Source organism: Pongo pygmaeus, chromosome 4 (assembly GCF_028885625.2).
Source record: "Pongo pygmaeus isolate AG05252 chromosome 4, NHGRI_mPonPyg2-v2.0_pri, whole genome shotgun sequence".
NCBI classification, from domain to species: Eukaryota; Metazoa; Chordata; class Mammalia; order Primates; family Hominidae; genus Pongo; species Pongo pygmaeus.
Window position 1 is genome coordinate 154,944,021 of NC_072377.2, and position 19,916 is coordinate 154,963,936.

Genomic DNA, 19,916 nt, shown 5'->3' on the forward strand with positions numbered 1-19,916 from the left:
AATGACATGATGTCTGGAATTTGTTTTAAAATACTTCAGAAAAGCGGGGAGTAGGTGAAATAAGTGTGACAAAACCTTAATAGTTGTTGAAGCGGGGTGATGGGTACACAGCAGTTCATTATACAATTCTACTTTTGTGTATGCTTGAAACTTCTCAAATAAAAAAAGAGGGTAGAGAGTCATCAAGATAATTTACTAAAAGTTTCCTGTAATGTCCCCAGAAGACCCCCCTAACTCACACACACACACACACCCACACACACACTGCCTTTTGAGAACTTTCTCTAGAAGGCCAACCCAGGCAGTCCCCTAACTGTAAGGAAGACTCGTGTATGTATGTGCATATGTGCATTTCCCCAGGGAAAAACATCCACAGCTTCCATGACGAGAGGGGTCGTGACCCCTCCCTGCCAAAAGATTAAGGACCTGCGATCCTACAGACCGGAGCCCTGTTTGAAGTCTGCGTTGCCCCTCACCTCAAGCTGGTCACTGTGTGAAGTTGGCCTACAATTCCCCTGGCCCCTGGGAGCTTGTTCCTCCACCTGTAAAATGGGGCTGCAGGACCGTCCACGCAGCCACCGGAAGGACAAGGTTTTTCAGGCCGCTAGGCCGCTCCCTGGCAAGCGATTCCCACTCGCAGCGCGGCCTCGACCCTCGCCCAAAACGCGCCCTCCGCGCCCCCACCCCCTCCAGGCCCTGGCCAGTCCACCTCCCGCTTGGGGCGGCAATTTGTCTCCTTTTGAACCCCCCGCCCCCGACGGGTTTCCCCCTTTGATTCGCGGCCCGGAGGCTTCCCCCCGCTTTGAAATGCAAACCCGCCTCGGCTGGGGCCGCGGGCGGCCCGGAGCTATAAAAGGCCTGGGTGGGGCGGGCGCGGCGGCAGGACAGGCGAGTTCAGGTGAGCGGTTGCTGGTCGTCGGGGCGGCCGGCAGCGGCGGCTCCAGGACCCAGCATGCGCGGGGGGCCCCGCGGCCACCATGTATGTGGGCTATGTGCTGGACAAGGATTCGCCCGTGTACCCCGGCCCAGCCAGGCCCGCCAGCCTCGGCCTGGGCCCGCAAGCCTACGGCCCCCCGGCCCCGCCTCCGGCGCCCCCGCAGTACCCCGACTTCCCCAGCTACTCTCACGTGGAGCCGGCCCCCGCGCCCCCGACGGCCTGGGGGGCGCCCTTCCCTGCGCCCAAGGACGACTGGGCCGCCGCCTACGGCCCGGGCCCCGCGGCCCCTGCCGCCAGCCCAGCTTCGCTAGCATTCGGGCCCCCTCCGGACTTTAGCCCGGTGCCTGCGCCCCCGGGGCCCGGCCCGGGCCTCCTGGCGCAGCCCCTCGGGGGCCCGGGCACACCGTCCTCGCCCGGAGCGCAGAGGCGGACGCCCTACGAGTGGATGCGGCGCAGCGTGGCGGCCGGAGGCGGCGGTGTCAGCGGTAAGGACCCTTCCCTCGCTCTGCGCCTCTGGACCTGCAGGTGCTCAGGCGCGGCCCAGGCCGCCCCCTGTCTGACCTCTGCTCCGGCCCTGCTCGGGTTCCCGGGAGTGTGGCCCTCCTGTCCACTCTCGCCCTGGGGGGCTGCTCTTTGGCTCCCTCTCCTGAGTCTCAGGCTATCGGAGCCTTCAGCAGCACAGCCTAACCCTCTCTCTGTACAGACAGGGAAACCGAGACCCCCTGCGAAGTACGGAAATGCGCCTGCGGCCGCGGAGCAAGGCCCGAACTAGAACGCAGGCTCCCAGACTCGTGTCCCACACTCATTTAGCAACACCGACTCCGTGCTCTTCATCTGCTTCTTCCACTCCTAACCCAGCCCTAGGCAAAGGCGGCAAGTTCGCCCCAGAAGGGACGATTAACTAACTGTGTGAACAGGGCAGGTGACTTTCCTGGCCAGAGCTGGGTCTCCCCATCACAGTCAAGAGATTGCTGGATCATATCCTTCAGGCTGAAAAAGAGCCCTCTTTGGCCAGATTGGGGCAGGGGGTCTGTACCTTACCTTCCCAGGGTCCTCCCTGAACTCTTGACCCCGGGGGAGGGGAAGCGGGAGCAGTGGGAAGGGGGGCTACTGTTTGGCTCCTGAGCCTGTGAACCTCCTGCCCCCAGGCAGGCCTCTCTGATCCTCCCTCTTCAAAGGCAGGGGAGGGGGCAGGACAAAGGGCCCAACTTTAATGAGGGGCGGCTTGACCTCCGTTATGGGTCCCCCCTTTGTCATGTAACTGGCTCTGCCTTGGCTCGGTAGTGACTCCTGTTGGCCGGAAAGTGAACACGACGTTCCATTGTCCGGACTGTGTCCGGCCTGTCCTGACAAAGGCCACCTAGCCTTGGGGGCGGGAAGCTGGCCTGCCCACCCTTTGATGTCCAGCCCCTCCTCCCCTTCCCCCAGCTGCGAATAAGCCTGGGACTTCCCCCACCTCCTCGCACTCTTCACCCCCATCTCCCCACACATACCCAGCTTGCCTCGGGGCAGATGCTGGGTTGGCCTTGATCAGGAGCTACAGGTTCTGGCCATAATCATATCCCCTTCTTGGAAGTCCCAGGGATACAGAACCTCCTATCTGCCTCCAGGGAGATACAGGGAACCAGACTCTGCCACTTGCTTCTGTGGACTTGATTAAATAACAGCTAATGTTTTGGAACACTTAACTAACGGGCCAGGCATGACCTAAGTAAGATCTTGCATGCATTAACTCCTTTAACTCTTAAAACATCATTGTAGCTACTATTATCACCCCCATTTTAAGATGAAGAAACTATGGCATAGAGAGTTTAAGTACTTGCCCAAGGCCATGTAACCTGTAACTAGTGGGGCTGGGATTTGAACCCAGGCAGACTAACCACTAAGTCTGTGCTCTAATTCTCTACACAACAGCTCCTCTTAAATCAGTCGTCTTTTCTGGGTTTCAGTTCTACTGTCTGTGAAATTAGAGAGAAGGGAGGTTACGCAGTGGTTTGTACCCTTGTTTAAGTTACAAAAGGACTCCTTTGAAAAATCTGCTGAAAGGTACAAATGTTACATCAGTGGGCAATTTCAGGAGTTCTGGAAGCTACCAGAAGCTTTATCCATAAATCCGGGATTAAGAACCCTGTGTTATGTGAGAGGAGGTGGTGGCAGCACCAGTGCTCAGGATCCTGCAGTTCCCAGTCTGTGAGGCTTTGGAGAAGGAAGCCTGTGTTTCCTGCTCCTCTGTTCCACTTTCTGCTTCCTGCTCATGGGGTGACTTTGGAGATGAATGGGGAGATTCCCTATGGGTAGGGACTTGGAGAGAGGTCATCACTGTGTAAGGGAAAAGGAGTGTGTCAATGGGGGTCAGAGGACTGGGGTATCCTGGAGGAGATTCCAGGAGCTTCCATACAAATCACCTCGTGTCTCTGGGCACGAGAGCTACTGAACCCGGCTCATCCTCTGGTCTCAAAAGTTGCTTGAAAACTGTTGTCTGCAGGCAGATGAGTCTACCCCAGACAAAAAAGCATTCCCTCCCTTGCTCTCCAAGAGTAGAGGGAAAGGCAGAAGGAGGTCTGGGGGTTCCCAAGGCTCCAGGAAAGGGACTTCCCAGGAGCCAGGTTAGCCCTCTTCTGCAGAGGATGCAGGAACTCTGACCTTCTTGAAGCCAGAAGGTGCTGCCTGTCTTCCCGGGGCATCTGACTGTCTATTCAGTGCTCCTGAAATGGGGACAGAATTGGGTTGGCACTGTGGACTCTCCCTGAGAGAGAGGCCAAGCCCCTCCTGTCTTTGGCCTCAATTTCTCCTTCTGGGCAATGAAGGCATAGGGTTTCCAGGGGCAGTTCCTGTGCAATGCTGCCGTCCAGGACAGCTGAAGGAGGATCAGTGCATGCCACTGCCCTCCTAATCCCCATTGGCACTGGCCACCAGGTCTTCAGCCTGCCACCAATCCTGGCTAGCCCCCTTTTCCCCCACTTCTGAGCCTCCAGCATTCGAGAGTGGACAAACTGGACAGTTAGAGACCACACATGTAGATGAGGGAACCAAGGTACAGAGACTGTGAAGAATGTTCCAGTTTCACACAAGCGGGGCTGAGCTGGGCTAGATGTCAGAAGAATTGGTTTAGAATTTTCCTATGGTTTCCCATCATATGTAGGATAAACCCCACATTCCTTCCTGAGGTCTACAAGACTACAGCATTTGCACCTGCCTGCCTCCCTGACCTCATCCCCAGCTGCTCTCACCTTGGCTTCCAAGCTCTAGCCATTCCAGACTTCTTTTGGTTCCTCAGACCTGCCAAGTCCTACTGCAGGTCTTGTGCACATGCTGTTTTCTCTTCCAGGAAAGCTCTTTCCCCTGATTCTTTGCAAGAGTGGATCCTTCTTACCCTTCAGATCTTAGTTTAATCGTCACCTCCTCCGTGAAGCCCTCCATCATTTCGCAAAGTGGACTCCCCACTACACCCATCACGAATCTTTGCTGTGTTTCCTTCAGAGCACTAATTCCAATCTACTCAGTTCCTTACACTTGTTTGTATGTTGTACATTCCCATGAGGTACAGAGCTATGTCTGCTTAACCCACCACTGCATCCTGGCACCCAGCTCAGTGCATGGCATTTAGTAGGTGCTCAATATATTTTGTTGAGTGAATGAACAGGGCAAGTGTGAGGGACAAAAGGCATCTCTGGGGAACAGGGGAGTGAGTGAGATCTTGGCTTTCACACAGGTTTCTGAGGTCCCAGCCCTAGGACTGGGACCTGTGACTGTCCAGCCAAGCAGTTCAGGTCAATGGAAACCTGGCTGCCTCTGTCTCTCCACTTGGATGGCACCCCAACTCACCTGGGGAAGTGGGGTTGCTGAGGCTGGGACTAAGACTTCAGTTTCTTCTAAGGAGGGGGCAGTGACAATGGGAAAGATGAGAGAGAGGCTGTTTGGCTTCAATCAGTCTCCGATTCCAAAAGACAATATTAATCAGTTCTGAGTGATCAGCATCATTTGACTGAGGCCAGGATAGGAAATGACTACAAGACGTTCTTTTTTTTCCTTTTCTCTTTGCATTTTCATGAGGAGGGCTTTAAATATCAACATTTTCATGAGGAGGGTTACACATCATCCTTCCGTGGAAGGCTCAGCCTCCAATTCCTTTGAATAAACCTGCTCCACAGGTTAATGGCCCATTGGGGTGGCTGAGGTCTCACGACTAGGGAGATGTTCACACGGATGAGACTGTGAGAGTAAGGTTTAGATCTTGGTCCAACTCCGTCAACTTTCAGATGGGGAAACTGAGGCCCATGAAGGGTATGAATGCTCCCCTCCCCCCACATTGCAGGCCCTCTCCCTTGGCCCCTTGCCACAGCCACCAACCTGCTGTCTCACTTTCAGCCTTTCTGTACTGCTCCAGCTGTCTTCTAAAACCATTGCCATATTTACCTTCTCAAGGCACATGCCCTGCTCAAGAGCGTTCTGTGGCTTCCTACTGACATGGAATTGCCATTTCATTTTATGCCATTTCTTTTTTCTTTTTTCTTTTCTTTTTTTTTTTTTGAGATGGAGTCTTCCTATGTCACCCAGGCTGGAGTACAGTGGTGCGATCTCGGCTCACTGCAAGCTCCACCTCCCGGGTTCACGCCATTCTGCTGCCTCAGCTTCCCCAGCAGCTGGGACTACAAGCGCACGCTGCCACGCCCGGCTAATTTTTTTGTATTTTTAGTAGAGACGGGGTTTCACCGTGTTAGCCAGGATGGTCTCGATCTGCTGACCTCGTGATCCGCCCGCCTCGGCCTCCCGAAGTGCTGGGATTACAGGCGTGAGCCACCACATCCGGCCTTTTATGCCATTTCTTTGTTGTAAAATCCAGCTCCATTTCTGTGGCAATGAGAGCCTTCTTGAGAATGGCCTCAACCATCTATTGAAGCCATTCTCCTGCTACTTTGCCTAGATAAGGCAAGTTAAGAGCCAGGGCTTGGGAGTCTCAGACCTGGGATTGCATTTCCATAAGAAGCTGTATAGCTTCGGGCAAGTTAATTTGGATCATTTCTCGGAGCCTGGGCTGCTTCTGCTGTAACAGGATAATAATAGGATTGCATCTCAGAAGAGATGCCTGTAAAGCACCGCCCTGCAGCTGGCACACAGTAGGTGCTTAGGGCATCGGTGCCTGTGACCACCTCTACCAGTCCTCAGCAGGTGCACTGGAGCACACACCTCACACTCACAGCCTCTCTAGTCTGGTCCCTCGACCTGCATTGCCCTCCCTTCCCTCTCCTGCATCTTCACCAGCTCAAATGTTGCTCCTTCTCCGAGGCTGTCTCCTGTAGGAAGCCCTCCCTGGTTCCTCCCTCCCAAGCACTGTATCAGGCCCTTGTTTTCATGACACTTACCACTGCCTGTCTACTTTCATTGTCTTGTTTATCCCTGCCACTGACCATCTGTAGTCCCTCAAGGACCAGTCCTAATCAGTCCCATCCTCACCCTGCCTTGCACATAGTAAGAGCTTGTGATAAAGCAAATAACTGTGGCATTGGCTAAATCTTTACTGTGTGCCAGGCACTGTGCCAAGAACTTTGCGTGGGTGATCTCACTTAAGTCTCATGATAGCCCTGAGTGGTGTCAGGATCTAGTATACTCATTTTATAGATCAGGATAATGAGGCTCAGAGAGGGTAAGGTGGCCGGCCCAAGCTCACACAGCTAGGACATGGCAGCACAGTGTTTACACCCAGTCTACAGCCCAGCAATCGTCTGTGAAATAAAGACACACTCACGAAGGGGAGCCTGAGACCCCCCTTCCCCATGGGCATCCCAGCCAGGTTGGGGGGAAAGGAGGCCAGGCAGGGGATGTACTATAAGAGGCTGGGGGAGGAGGGGGCCCAGCAGGGGCCTGGCTGTTTAGAACTGATTCTCCAGGCAGAAGCTACATTTGACACCTCATCGCTCAGATGTAGCTGGGAAAGGGAATGACCCAGTTAGAAGGTGGCAGAAGGCTTTTTTTTGGTTGGGTGTTTTCTCCCTGCTGCTTTGGCAGATATTGCTGCTTAGAGCTTAGGGAATCATTGTGAAGGTCCAAAATGGTTTGTTAGCAGCAGGGTCTCGTCTGTCCATAGGAAGTTATCTTAACGGGCCGGCCTCTCAGGTTTTTGTGTTGGAGCTCCCGGGATATGGAAATAACATTCACTTCTGGAGTCAAGGCCGTCACCATGTTAGCATGCCAGACGCTCCCCATGCCATGCTCACCCCTCAGACTTGTGGGGGCACCCCACATGGATCCCCCACCACCAACAGAAGGAAGGAGCAAGCTAGGCTCCACACCCTCCCATGGCTTCCTTTTGTTCTTGAAACCAAATCCAAATCCCTCTCCTACAGAATCTGCTGGCCTCTCCAGCCCCATCTTGTGCCTCTCTCATTCATTCATTCATTCAAGCAGGCAAGCAGTAATATTCTCTGAATGAGTGTCTTCTGTCCTGAATTTGCTCCAAGGCATTGGAGGTGATGGCCTGAACAAGGCAGACGGGTCCACCTGCGTGCAGAGAGCTGCCCTCTCTGCCCTCACTCTGCTTCTCCCTGCCTGGGGGCCTTTGCACCTGCTGCTCACTCTCCCTGGAATGTCTTTCCCTGTTCATGACATGGAAGCCTCCTTCTCAACCTCAGGTCTTGGCTTAAATGTGGCCTGTTCCTGGAGACCTCCCCCAGCTAAGTAAAGTAGAGTTCTTCCCCCCACCTCACCACTTGGTTTAGCTCATTGCTCGCTTTCCTTCCCACTACTAATCCCAGTTTGTCATTATTTCATTTGTTTGTTTTTAATCTACCTCCCCTGCCATGAAGGAGATAATGAACTATTTATCAAATAAGTACTGAGCAGTTATTATGGTAATCATAATGCGAACCAGCATCTATTGGGTGCTCGGTGTGTTCAGCATTTTTTCAAATGCAAGATTTCTGTGCCCGGAACAGCACGTTTCTTCTCCATCAAATGAGTGGCTCGGACTAAGCTTTAGGAGCAATGGAGATGGACAGAAGAGTGTACTTTGGAAGCTGAGCCACCAGCTGCTGGAGTGGACCTGGGGAGCGAGGGAGACAGGACTCAGAGGTGCCACCTTGGCTTTTGATCTGAATGGCTGGAGGATGGAGGTGCTGTTTATTGAGTTAAGGAAGCAGAGGAAGTAGCAGGTTTGTTTTATGTATTCAGCAAGGATTCATCAAGTACTCACTGTGTGTGTCAGGCACGTGATAGGTGCTGGTGAGCTAAATGGCATGGCCCTACCCTCAAAGAGCATTCAGGGAGCCAAGGCCTAAGGGGAGGGTCTTTACCAAGGTCACATAGCCAGCTAGGGGTAGGAAGGGGCTGGAGGCAGAGCCCCTCACTGCAGCCCCGCCTCGAATGTGAGACTTCGGGAGCCACACCTACAGTGGAGTAGTAAGGGCTTCACTCTCAGACTAGACTAGTGGAAGATGGCCAGCGGGGCAGTGGCCTGGAAACTCCACCAGGAAACAGTTCAGAGAGGCCTCAAGTTCTTCAGCCTAGGAGAAGATCTGAAGGGATGCAGTTGCTGTTTGTAAATCTTAAATGGCTGTCTTGGGCTCAGGGTGCCCCTGTGGAAAAGCTCAGGAAGGATATAAATGGGTGGCAGATGCAAGAACTGGCTGCTTTGCAGCTAGTAGGCGTGTGCTACAGTGTGGGCGTCCGGACCCTGGTAGGAGTTTGATCTAGCAGCGTTTGTCCAGTAGGACTTTCCGCCAGGATGGAAATGCTTTGTATCTGTGCTGTCCAGTAGGCAGCCACCAGCTGCACGTGGCTGTTGAACACTTGAAATACAGCTAGTGTGACTGAGAAACAGAATTTTACATTTTATTTAATTAATGTGGCTAGTTGCTGTCATATTGGACAGTGCAGAAAAATCCCTCTCAAGAGTTCCCAGAATGGAAATCCATTCTGCATAAGCTCCTTGTTCTTGCATTGAGGAATCTCTCCTGCCTTTTTTTTTTTTTTTTCCTGAGATGGAGTTTTGCTCTTGTCGCCCAGGCTGGACTGCAATGGCGCAATCTCAGCTCACTGCAACGTCCGCCTCCTGGATTCAAGCGATTCTCCTGCCTCAGCCTCCGGAGTAGCTGGGATTACAGGCACACGCCACCACGCCCAGCTAATTATTGTATTTTTAGTAGAGACAGTTTCATCATGTTGGTCAGGCTGGTCTCGAACTCCTGACCTCAGGTGATCCACCCACCTCAGCCTCCCAAAGTGCTGGGATTACAGGCATGAGTCACCCCACCTGGCCTCTCTCCCGCCTCTTTCAGCTTCTTTGTCTCTGTAGTATCATCATCATCATCATAGTTTTTATTAATAAGTACTTTGTTAAGTAGGTTATTACTTTGGTCTCCATAACTACCATATAAAGAAAGTATTCATGTCTTCATTTTAAAGATAAATAAACTGAAACTCAAAGAGGTCCAGCAACTTGCCCAGGGACATACCACTGGCACGTGGCCAGACTGGGGGAGAGCCACCGGTCTCTGTCTGACTCTAAAGTCCCTTCCTCTTTGCTATCTCCCAAAGCCAGGTCAGATTGTGGACCTTGATGAAGAAGATAGGGCAGCAGATGATGCAAAGGTGGCTCTGGAGGAGGAGGTGCAGAGATGATGAAGAACTCTAGGAAGGAGGGTGACAGTGGGGAGGAGAATCTGGCTAAGGGTGCAGAGATGATGAAGAACTCTAACTAGGAAGGAGGGTGACAGTGGGGAGGAGAATCTGGCTAAGGCTGCAGGACTCCCAAAATGGCTAGCCTGGCCATTGTCCCCCTTTCCCCACCCCCATGCCAGCTTCATCCCTGCTCAGGGCTTGAGTGAGGAACCATGATATTAGCATCCTGGGACTGCCAGATCAGCCAAGACAAGGTCCCAATTGAGGGTCAGGCAGAAAGCCTGATGTCCCAGGAAGGGCATCCATCCATTGTAGAGCTGGTGAGGTTAGGGCAAGTGGAGAGCCCTCCCCCTGGTGGTACAGATCGGGAAACAGGCCCAAATAAGTGATCACATGTCCAGCTGGTGGGCCAGCCAGATCTCCCCACTCCCAGGCCAATGTGTTCTTGGCCCTATGGCTCCCCATTAGGTGACATTCCTCTCTCTCACGAGGGACTCCACCAACATGCCCACTTCTGCAAATAGCTCTGTTTTCTCCTTTTTGTCTCCATAGCTTTTTACCCTTTCCAAACTGCTCTCACAGCCATTCTGTTCCCCAGGCAGGGGAAGGAAAGCCCAGGGAAATTCAGTCACTTGTCAAGTCCTTCAACTAAGATGACCAGGCTGGACCACAGCCCAGGTCTCTGCCACCAGGCAAGGTCTGGAAGCTCGCCCCAAACACCCAGCCTTTCCCAAACCTCAGTAGAGTGTGACGCTGCTACAATTTAGGCCCGTCACCAGAAGTGCCACCACCTCTGAGCTGGCCCACAGCCTGCCACCCTTGCAGCGCTCCTACAAGTATTATCCGGGGTGAGATCAGTCCTCCTGAGCCCCTCTTTCCCACCCTTTCCTTTGCCTATCAGCCTTGCAGTCATCCACGGCAAGTGACCTATAAGCTCTCTGGACTTGCTTCCTTATCTTGGAAAAGGGGGCTCTCTGCAGTAGCGTTCTATGACTACCCTATTCCCACCTCCCCGACCCCCCTCCTGCCAAAAGCCCTGTGCCCTTCCGTTTGTCATTCCTAGGCTGGCATCACAGACACGGGTGAGCTCCCCATCGCCTGTTGCTGCATGCAGTGTGGGTCTCTGAGTGACTTGGCTGGAGGGCGTGTGGGGCATGTGCTCCCGGTGGGGGTTGCCTGGGGTGGCAGGCAGCAAGGTGGCAGGGGGGGCCAGGAGGTCTGATCTTTAAGGGAAGGTTCAAAGCTGCACAGAGGGCTCAAAGCTGCAGAGTCTTGAGGGCACTTGGACTGGTGCACAGGCTAAACCAAGGCCCAGAGGAGAGGAGGAACTAATTCTGGGCACACAGATGGCATGGAACTGGGACCAGGACCCACTGACTTTAGCTGGTGGTTCAGAATCCACAGGGGCCTCGTTAAAGATGACAGAGAAATTAGGATGCAGTAGGTCTGGAGTGGGGCCTGGGAATCTGTATTTTTAGCAAGCCCTTGTGTGTACAGACATGCAAGCCTGTGTGCATGTGTGTGTTGGGGTTAGGATCTTGAAGCACAGCCAGCTGGGGCTGGACCACCCAGGGAAGAGTCACAAAGGTTTTCGGGGCTGGATTTGTGGTCCAGGCCTAGGGGGCCAAAGCTGGTCATCCCCCAGGGCCACACACCCAGCAGGAAGAGGGCAAAGGAAGTGCTGACCTAGGGGCCATTTGATTGTACTGGAGCAGAGGCCACAGTCTGTCCTTGCCTGGACCAGGCTGGATGGGGAGCCCCCACTGCAGGCCACCGTGGCTCCTGTCCTCATCCTCCCCCTGGGCAGGCCCAGTGTCTAGACTCTCAGACTGTGAAACTGGTCTTAGAATTCTTTCAGCTACAATAACAAACACAATCAGAGAATCAACAAACATTGGGAGGTTCACGTTTCCAAGTTGGAAGGGACCTTATAAGTAAACGGTCATTTCTAGCAGACCGCCCATTGCACAGATCCATTTCCTGGCATTCCTGCCAGATGGTCATCCCACAGCTGTTGGAAATGAGTAAGATCTGCCCTTCCCCATGCACCTCCTGCATGCCAGGTACTGTGCTAGACATTGTCCATCCATCTCAAGTGAGCCCCTGTATGCCGCAGGGTTGGAGAGAGCTACAAGAAACCTTGTACCATTTGATTGATAGGTTCTACTGCTGTTTCTGAGGCCAGATAGACCTGGTTTTGAATCCCACCTACCTGATGCGTGGTCCTCCCTGACCCTGAGTTTTCTCGTCTGTAAAATAGAGTGATAGTTGCCCAACTCCATGGGTCATTGAGAGATGTATACAAAGGGCCCAGCTCATGGACGTGTTGGCTATTATTAGAATATTAATTTTCCCCATTTTACAAATACAGAAAACGAGGCTCAGAGAAGTGGGGAGACTGTCTTAGGTTACCCAGCCAGTGAGAAGCTGCACTCCACAACCCCAGAGGTTTAGTTTTAATGACATCCAGGAGCTCTGGGCTGGAACTCCTGACTGCCCCAAGACACCTCTGGAGTCACAGAGTGTACCTCTGTTGGGCTCCACAGCCCCTCTCCAGAGCCCAGAGAAGGGTGACAAGGTCTGTGGGCCAGGTCTTCACCGGCAGCCTTGCCAGGACAGAGAGGAGTAATTATGGAGCTAAAGCCCAACCAACCACATGTTAGGGTCACCTGGAAAACTATTCAAGTACCAAATTTTGAGACCCATTTTAGCGCCACGAAATTTGAATTTCTGGGGCCAGAATCTGCACTGTGAAAAAGCTTCCCAGGCAGTTCCAAGGCTGCTGGTCAGGCACTGGGAGCCATTGGCCTGTACTGTGCATGCGTTAGGGGACGGGAGTTTGCTACCTCTCATGGTGGCCTGATCCACGTGGATGGGACATTCTGCGCATCCCAAAACTGGAGAGAGAAAGCCTCCCGTTTCGGTGAGTTGCCCAAGGCTCTTCCCCTCTGTGCTCACCCCTGAAGAGCTGAGGGGGCTCCCCATTCTCCCTCCCAGCCATTCACACTGGCATCTGGCCCAGAGGATTACTCATGAGGTGGCTGGGAGTGGCCAGCCCCTCAGCAGACACCTGTTATAGGAGCCCGGACTTCCCCCTTAGCTCCAGCGTCCCAGGGGCCTGTAAATAATTCATCCCGGGCCCTCTCCCCACCCCACTGCTCTCACACACCTCCCTGCCCCCTCCTTCCCAGGCTCCAGAGGTGTCTTGGGGCAGTTGGGAGTTCCAGCCCAGAGCTGGGACTGGAGCCCAGGGCTCCTGGCTGTCATTAAAAATACAAATTAACACATACACTTGGTAAAGATTTAAAAAACCCAAAGTCTCCCTCTTACCTGTGGCTTTCCAACCTCCAGTGCTCTCCCCAGGGGCAGCCCCTATTACTGGCTTCTTGTATATTCTTTCAGAAAGAACTATATGGGTGCAAAGATGTTTGGGTATGTGTGTGTCTCCCCCGTTTTTATACACAAATGGTAACATACTATTTACACTATTCTGTCTTGCTTTTGTTTTCACACGTCTTAGAAATTGCTCCATACTGGGACATACGGGGTTTTGAAATTTCTTTTTAATGACTGCATAATGCTCCTTTCCACGAATGCACCATCCCTTCTCTCACCAGCTCCCTGCTTGTACACATGTACATTGTTTTTCGTCTTGTGTTATCAGAAACAGATGGAGCTTTGGGCAGCTCTTGGTGGGATCAGTTGCTGGAAGTGGGATTCTTGGGTCAAAGGGTATGTGCCTGTTAAATGAGCTAGATATCGCCAAGTTGGGCGCTAAGGAGGATGTTTCAGTTCTCACTCCTGGAACAGCATATGGGATTCCCTGGTTTCTGAGCTACACGGTGTGATAGCAAACATTTTGTTCTTTGGCAGAGCCATTTTCTTGCACTAAAATTGTGTTTCAAGCAGCTCCACCAGAGAGAAGTTGGCCAATGGGTTCCTGAGCCCACCAGCTCCTATCCAGAGCCCAGAGAGGAGTGACAAGGCCTGTGGGCCAGGTCTTCACTGGCAGCCTTGCCAGGAGAGAGAGGAGTAATTGTGCAGCTAAACCCTGTCTCCATCTGGTCTCACTCCTGACCCCTTCCCTTGTGGAAGAGCTGGGCCTGAGGTCAGGACACCTGAGTCCTGGTTCACACCATGACCCGTCAGGATGGCCCTCTGCAAGTGCCGTTTCTCAGCCCATTTCCCCCCACCTGTGAAATGGCTGTCATGGGTCTGGGCTTGCTCATCAGAAGAGGCAGAAGTGGGTGCTAGGACTCTAAGGAAAAAGCACCTTCAGGACCACTGCCTGTGATCTCTAGGTGAAGGTCTGGGTGGGCAGGGAGCCTCATGCCCTACCTCAAGCCCGTCCTCCTGGGGGTGGCTGTGAGTCCTCTGGGCATTTTAAGGGCCCCCAGCCTGGGGCTCTCAGCGGCCTTCCCTCACCATGGTCTGGGCTCTCCTTTCCCAGAAGTAGCAATGGAGGGGTGGTCTGCTATTTAAGCTTCTGTTACCAACACTTTGGGGGCTCCATGGCAGGCTCAGGGGGCCCTAGATATGGCAGCATGCGGAGTTGTACCCTGGAGAGGCAGCAAGAGCTCTAGAGCACGGGGCATGGCCTTGGGCAGGCCCATGCCTGCCTGGGCCTCAGTGACTCTGACTACACAGGGAGGTAGGACTAGAAGGGCTCACCAGGCCTCTTCTTTGGCCCTCCAGCTGCCATGCAACCATTGTGAACCCCGATCTCTTCCTCAGTAAAGTGCGAGGAGACTAAACTCTCACAACCGCTTCCAGCTTTAGCCCAGTGAACCCAATGGGTCTGTGGATTCAGAGCCATGTTGGCCTCCAGTGCTGGTGGCATTAGGCAGAACTGTTTTTGAGCCGGCGTTGCATTTTCTAGGCCAAGGAGGGGCCCAATCTGGAGCCAAGGCCTGGGCAGCCACTCCCTTATCCCTTTCCTGGGGCCAAGCCTGGCTGAAGGCCGAGGCTATCCCATGCTATGCTGGGCAGCGGACTGAGGTCAGTGGACATGGAAGCGTCCGGTGTGGTTCCTCTGCTCTGGCAGGAAACCCAGGGAAAAGCTGCCCAGGAACATCTGCTGTCTCCCATTCTCCACAAAGCCATTTGGCTCACGGAGAGCCCAGTGGCTGTCCTGCCAAGCTGCGTGGGCTTGGTGGAGGGGGACAGGCGTCAGAATGGGGGCGGATGGGTGGTTAGTACAGGGGTGCTGAGGGACAGGCAGGGCCAGGGCTGAAACCCAAGAAGGTGAAGGCTGGGCTGTGGTGGGGGCACTTGCGAGAGGCAGGAGGGGTTGATGGTCTTTCAGAGACCCACCATGCCCTGGTGGGAGCGTGTGTGGGTCTGGAAGTGCTTGCGTGCGCCTCCTATTTATAGCCACGTGCTCAGCTTCTTGTAAAGGAAACTGGTGCTTAGCCAGGCCCCACACAAGCCCAGGCCAAGCATGACTCTTAGTATTCTCTCCAGACAGACCTCTGATCCCAGTCCCAAAGAAAGTCCTGACATTAACCTCAGCTGGTCCTCAAATCCAGCTCTGGGCCCCAGGCTGAGCCTCATAAAGAAGCCAAGGCACCGCCCTCTCTCCTGGGTTATGGCAGCTCTCCCTTCACTTCCCCTTCCTCTTGCAAATCTGTTCTCCATGCAGTAGCCAGAGTAATATTAAAACCTACATCAGACTTCATGTCTCCTCTGCTCAGAATCCTGCAATGGCTCCTGTCCCAGGCAGAGGAAAACCCAGAGTCCCTCCCCTTGTCTCCTGTCCCGTCCCCCTTCTCACTGCACCTCGGCTCCACCAGCTTCCTCACAGCTCCTCACTGTCAGACAGCAGGCAGACAGCAGGCAGACAGCAGGCATGCCCCACCTTGGGGCCTTTGCACTTGCTGTTCCCTCTGCCTAGAAGCCTCTCCCCAGATGTCTGCATGACTCTTTTTTTTTTTTTTCTTGAGACGGAGTCTCACTCGGTCACCCAGGCTAGAGTGCAGTGGTGTAATCTTGGCTCACCGCAACCTCCACCTCCCAGGTTCAAGCAATTCTCCTATTTTCCTGCCTCAGCCTCCCGGGTAACTGGGATCACAGATGTATGCCACCGCGCCCGGCTAATTTTTGTATTTTTTAGTACAGATGGGGTTTCACCATGTTGGCCAGGCTGGTCTTGAACTCCTGACCTCAGGTGATCCACCTTCCTCAGCCTCCCATAAAGTGCTGGGATTACAGGTGTGAGCCACTGCGCCTGGCCCTGCATGACTCTTTCCTGTACCTCCTTTACACCTTTGCTGAAATTCCCCTTCTCAGGAAGGCCTTCACGGCCCATTCTATTGAAAATCACAGCCCGCCTCCTCCCTAAATTCCCAATCCTCCTTCCCTGCCTCCTTTTCTTCTGAAACACTTATCAACTAGTGTATCAAATATTTTATATGTTTATTTTTCTTTTCATCATCTCCCTCCCCTAGAACCTAAGCATCGTGAGGGCAGGGGTTTCATTTTGCTCAGTGCTGTAGCCCAGTGCTTGGCTCACAGCAAGAGCTCAGTGAGGATCTGTGGGATGAGCTGCATCTCTCCTGCCCGGTGCCTGGACACAGGGGGATATGTGGACGGCTTGGGCAGACCAGCCTCCGGCCCCTGGTGCAGGCCCAGCTCAGGGCTTGGTATGATGAGCCAGAGCCTTTGAGGTAACTGGCAGGTCCTAGGGGTCCATCAGCAGCCCCAGTCCTCCCTGTCTGATGTTGAGGCCATCCCCAGGCATTCGGCAGGAACTAGGGAGCCCACAGCTGGGACAGTTCCAGATTCTTTCTGCTTCCACCTCTGCCTGTGGCGGCTCTTCCCTTCTCTCTTCTCTTGCACAGGAGGAAGGAGCAGCTGCCATCTCATTAGTCTTGATCACCCTTGCCTGCCCGGTATCCCCTATGTGTCTCCAGCATTCAAACCTATCTGATATCTGACCACAGAGTGGAGAGTTTGTTAAAAATGCAGATTCCACCCCCAGGCTTTCTGACTAACTGGTCAGGGATGCCCCGAACCTGTGTTTTTCACAAGCTCCTGGAGAATGGCTGCTGTGCAGCCACATCTGGAAGCTGCTGGTTTAAAGCTGTTGGAGCTGGCCTTCAGAATAGGGCTCTGGGTCAGGAGACCTGGGTTGAGGCTGCAGCTGCGTCAGCAGCCTGCTGTGTAACCCTGAGCTAGTTGCTTTCCCTACCTCACTGCCTCCCTGATGGGCATGGGAGGAGTACTTGCCTCCCAGACTGTGAGTCTGTGGATCTGAGTCTGGGAAATGACTGTTTCCCCCAAACCTGGAGTGGATGTCTCTCTCCACCTCAGGGTCCTACTTCAGGGAGCCTGAATTGTCTTCCTCCTGGGGGTCCTGCCTGGGCCTTTTTTGCAGCCTCCTCCTCTCAACTCACCTTCCTTCCCGGCTCCTTCTGCTTCTCAGGTAAGACTCGGACCAAGGACAAGTACCGCGTGGTCTACACTGACCACCAACGCCTGGAGCTGGAGAAGGAGTTTCATTACAGCCGTTACATCACAATCCGGCGGAAATCAGAGCTGGCTGCCAATCTGGGGCTCACTGAACGGCAGGTGTGTCTGTCTTCCTATCTCAGCCATAGGAGCAGTGCAAGGACTCTGGTCTCCAGGCTGCCAGGCAGATTACAGAGCTCAGTAGAAGGAAAACAGAGAGGTTGAGTCTCCAGGCCATAGTCACACAGCACAGCAGAAACGGAGGTGCTACCAGCACCCTCCCTTAACAAAACCCAATATCCTTGCCCCCAAAGGCAGGGGTAAGGGGATCTGATTAGCCACAGGCTACAGCAGGCTATGATTAGTGCTGTAGGAGGTGCACGTGCTATTTACATTAGGCGAGCAGTCACAGGGATAACAAGGAAGCCTCCCTGGAAGAAGCGTGGCCTGGGAAGATGGAGAGGGGGAAGGTTACAGAGAAGGGCATCTCCAGGGTAGGGGTGCAAGGTCTAGAGGGGGAGAATGAATTCAGGGTCCATGTGGTCTGTGAGGCTGGAGAGGAGATAAGCCACAAAGCCACATGGAGAAATAGGGGCTCACTGTCCTCATCTCTCCTTCTTGCACTCTCTCTTTCACTCTGTCCCCGCTGCCCACTCCATCTCTGTCCTTCAACCCCACAGGTGAAGATCTGGTTCCAAAACCGGCGGGCCAAGGAGCGCAAAGTGAACAAAAAGAAACAGCAGCAGCAACAGCCCCCACAGCCGCCGACGGCCCACGACATCACGGCCACCCCAGCCAGGCCATCCCTGGGGGGCCTGTGTCCCAGCAACACCAGCCTCCTGGCCACCTCCTCTCCAATGCCTGTGAAAGAGGAGTTTCTGCCATAGCCTCATGCCCAGCCTGTGTGCCGGGGACCTGGGGACTCGGGTGCTGGGAGTGTGGCTCCTGTGGGCCCAGGAGGCCTGGTCTGAGTCTCAGCCCTGACCTTCTGGGACATGGTGGACAGTCACCTAACCACCCTCTGCATCCCCTTGGCCTATCTGTGCAGTAAGCCTGTTGGATAAAGACCTTCCAGCTCCTGTGTTCTAGACCTCTGGGGGATAAGGAAGTCCAGGGTGGATGATCTCAATCTCCCATGGGCATCTCAAGCCCCAAATGGTTAGGGGAGGGGCCTAGACAAGGCTCCAGGCCCCACCTCCTCCTCCATACGTTCAGAGGTGCAGCTGGAGGCTGCTGTGGGGACCACACTGATCCTGGAGAAAAGGGATGGAGCTAAAAAAGATGGAATGCTTGCAGAGCACGACCTGAGGAGGGAGGAACGTGGTCAATTCACACCTGCCTCTTCCTGCAGCCTCACCTCTATCTGCCCTGATTATAAGGGCGCTGAGCCCTCCCCAGGCTGGATACTAAGCACAAAGCCCATAGTAGCACTGGGCTCTGATGGCTGTTCCACTGGGTTGCAGAATCACAGCCCTCATGATCATTCTCAGTGAGGCCTCTGGATTGAGAGGGAGGCCCTGGGAGGAGAGAAGGGGGCAGAGTCTTCCCTACCAGGTTTCTATACCCCCACCAGGCTGTCCATCAGGGCCCAAGGACCCCTCAGAGGACTTTATCCAGACCAAGCAGAGCTCACAGCTGGACAGGTGTTGTATATAGAGTGGAATCTCTTGGATGCAGCTTCAAGAATAAATTTTTCTTCTCTTTTCAAAAATGTATAAAAATCATTATACTTAGCATTAAAGAAACATTTTTGAGAAGTACAAATCATCCTCACCTTCCCCAGCAACTGTGTATTCCTTTCCCGTTTGTTTAGGCCCACAACAAGGGCACCTTTAAAATACATTTGAAAGATCAAAACAGAACATTATTCGCATAGGTCTATGAGACTACGTAAAAATATTAGTCCATTTGTAAGCAGAATCATCAGACTCAACATATCAGTCTTTTGAATTTTTCAGATATGTTCAGTTCAGGTTTTTCTTTCAATAATGACATTCATTGCTCACCCCCATGTGCCACGCGTGGCTGGGCCTGGGAAGCACACAGTCCTTGTACCCTAGACTGGAGGAGGGGTGTGAGATCATGTCCTGGGAAGATGTGGAGGGGGAAGGTTATGGAGAAGGGCATCTCCAGGGTAGGGGAGCAAGATCTAGAGGGGGAGAATGCATTCAGGGTCCATGTATTCTGGGCAGCTGGAGCAGGAGAGAAGCCACAAAGCCCCCCTCAGGGTCTGACTTCAGGGGTCCTGAATTGCTCTTCAGAAGTCCCCAGTCCAGTGGGGAAGACTACCATGCACACAGATGACACTAATATAACAGGATAAGGGCCAATCAGAGCTATGCTCTGAGCATCAGGGGAGCCAGAGCATCCAACGAGAGCAGAGCACATGCCTAGCTTATCCTGGAAGGCTTCCTGGAGGAGGTAATGTTTGAACTGAGACTGAAAAGGACTAGCAAGTGTGGATCAGGCCAAGAAGGGAATAAAGGAGAAAAGGAACTTGAGCAATATGAACTGAAAGTATAATTTTTTTGAACTCGGGAGTCTACTACCTGGGGCCTTCTCTCCCCTGGGGCTCTGGTGCCAGCTGCCTGCCCCTCTGTTTACTGTTCTGGGAGGTGGCCAGGCCATAAAAAGTGTGCACAGCCTGCCTGCCATCGCCCTTTGCTCCCATGATAACAGTGCACAAGGTGGATCCTGGCCTGGCACAGGCCCCTGAAGTGCAGCAGGCACTTCTCTCTCCTCCTACCAGTGGCCTGGGAGACAGTGGGCCTTCATTAGTAATGGTGGACACCTGAGGCTTGGGAAAGAACCAGGGTTCCAAGAGCAGAGGGAGAGGGGCTGGTGAAAAGGTGGCTGGCACGGACTGAATAGAGTTTTCTCATCTTCAAAAAAATATGCTCTGTGACCCTAGGGT

General features: G+C 53.5%; 1 protein-coding gene across 1 annotated transcript; it reads left to right on the forward strand.

The window, feature by feature from the left end:
- The first annotated feature begins 878 nt into the window (after positions 1 to 878).
- CDX1 (caudal type homeobox 1) lies at positions 879 to 18,788 on the forward strand. The gene is made up of 3 exons (XM_054488422.2): positions 879 to 1,422; positions 16,977 to 17,122; positions 17,683 to 18,788. The coding sequence occupies exons 1-3, from the start codon at positions 978 to 980 to the stop codon at positions 17,887 to 17,889; spliced, it is 798 nt and encodes a 265-aa protein (XP_054344397.1). The 5' UTR covers positions 879 to 977; the 3' UTR covers positions 17,890 to 18,788.
- Positions 18,789 to 19,916: the final 1,128 nt, after the last annotated feature.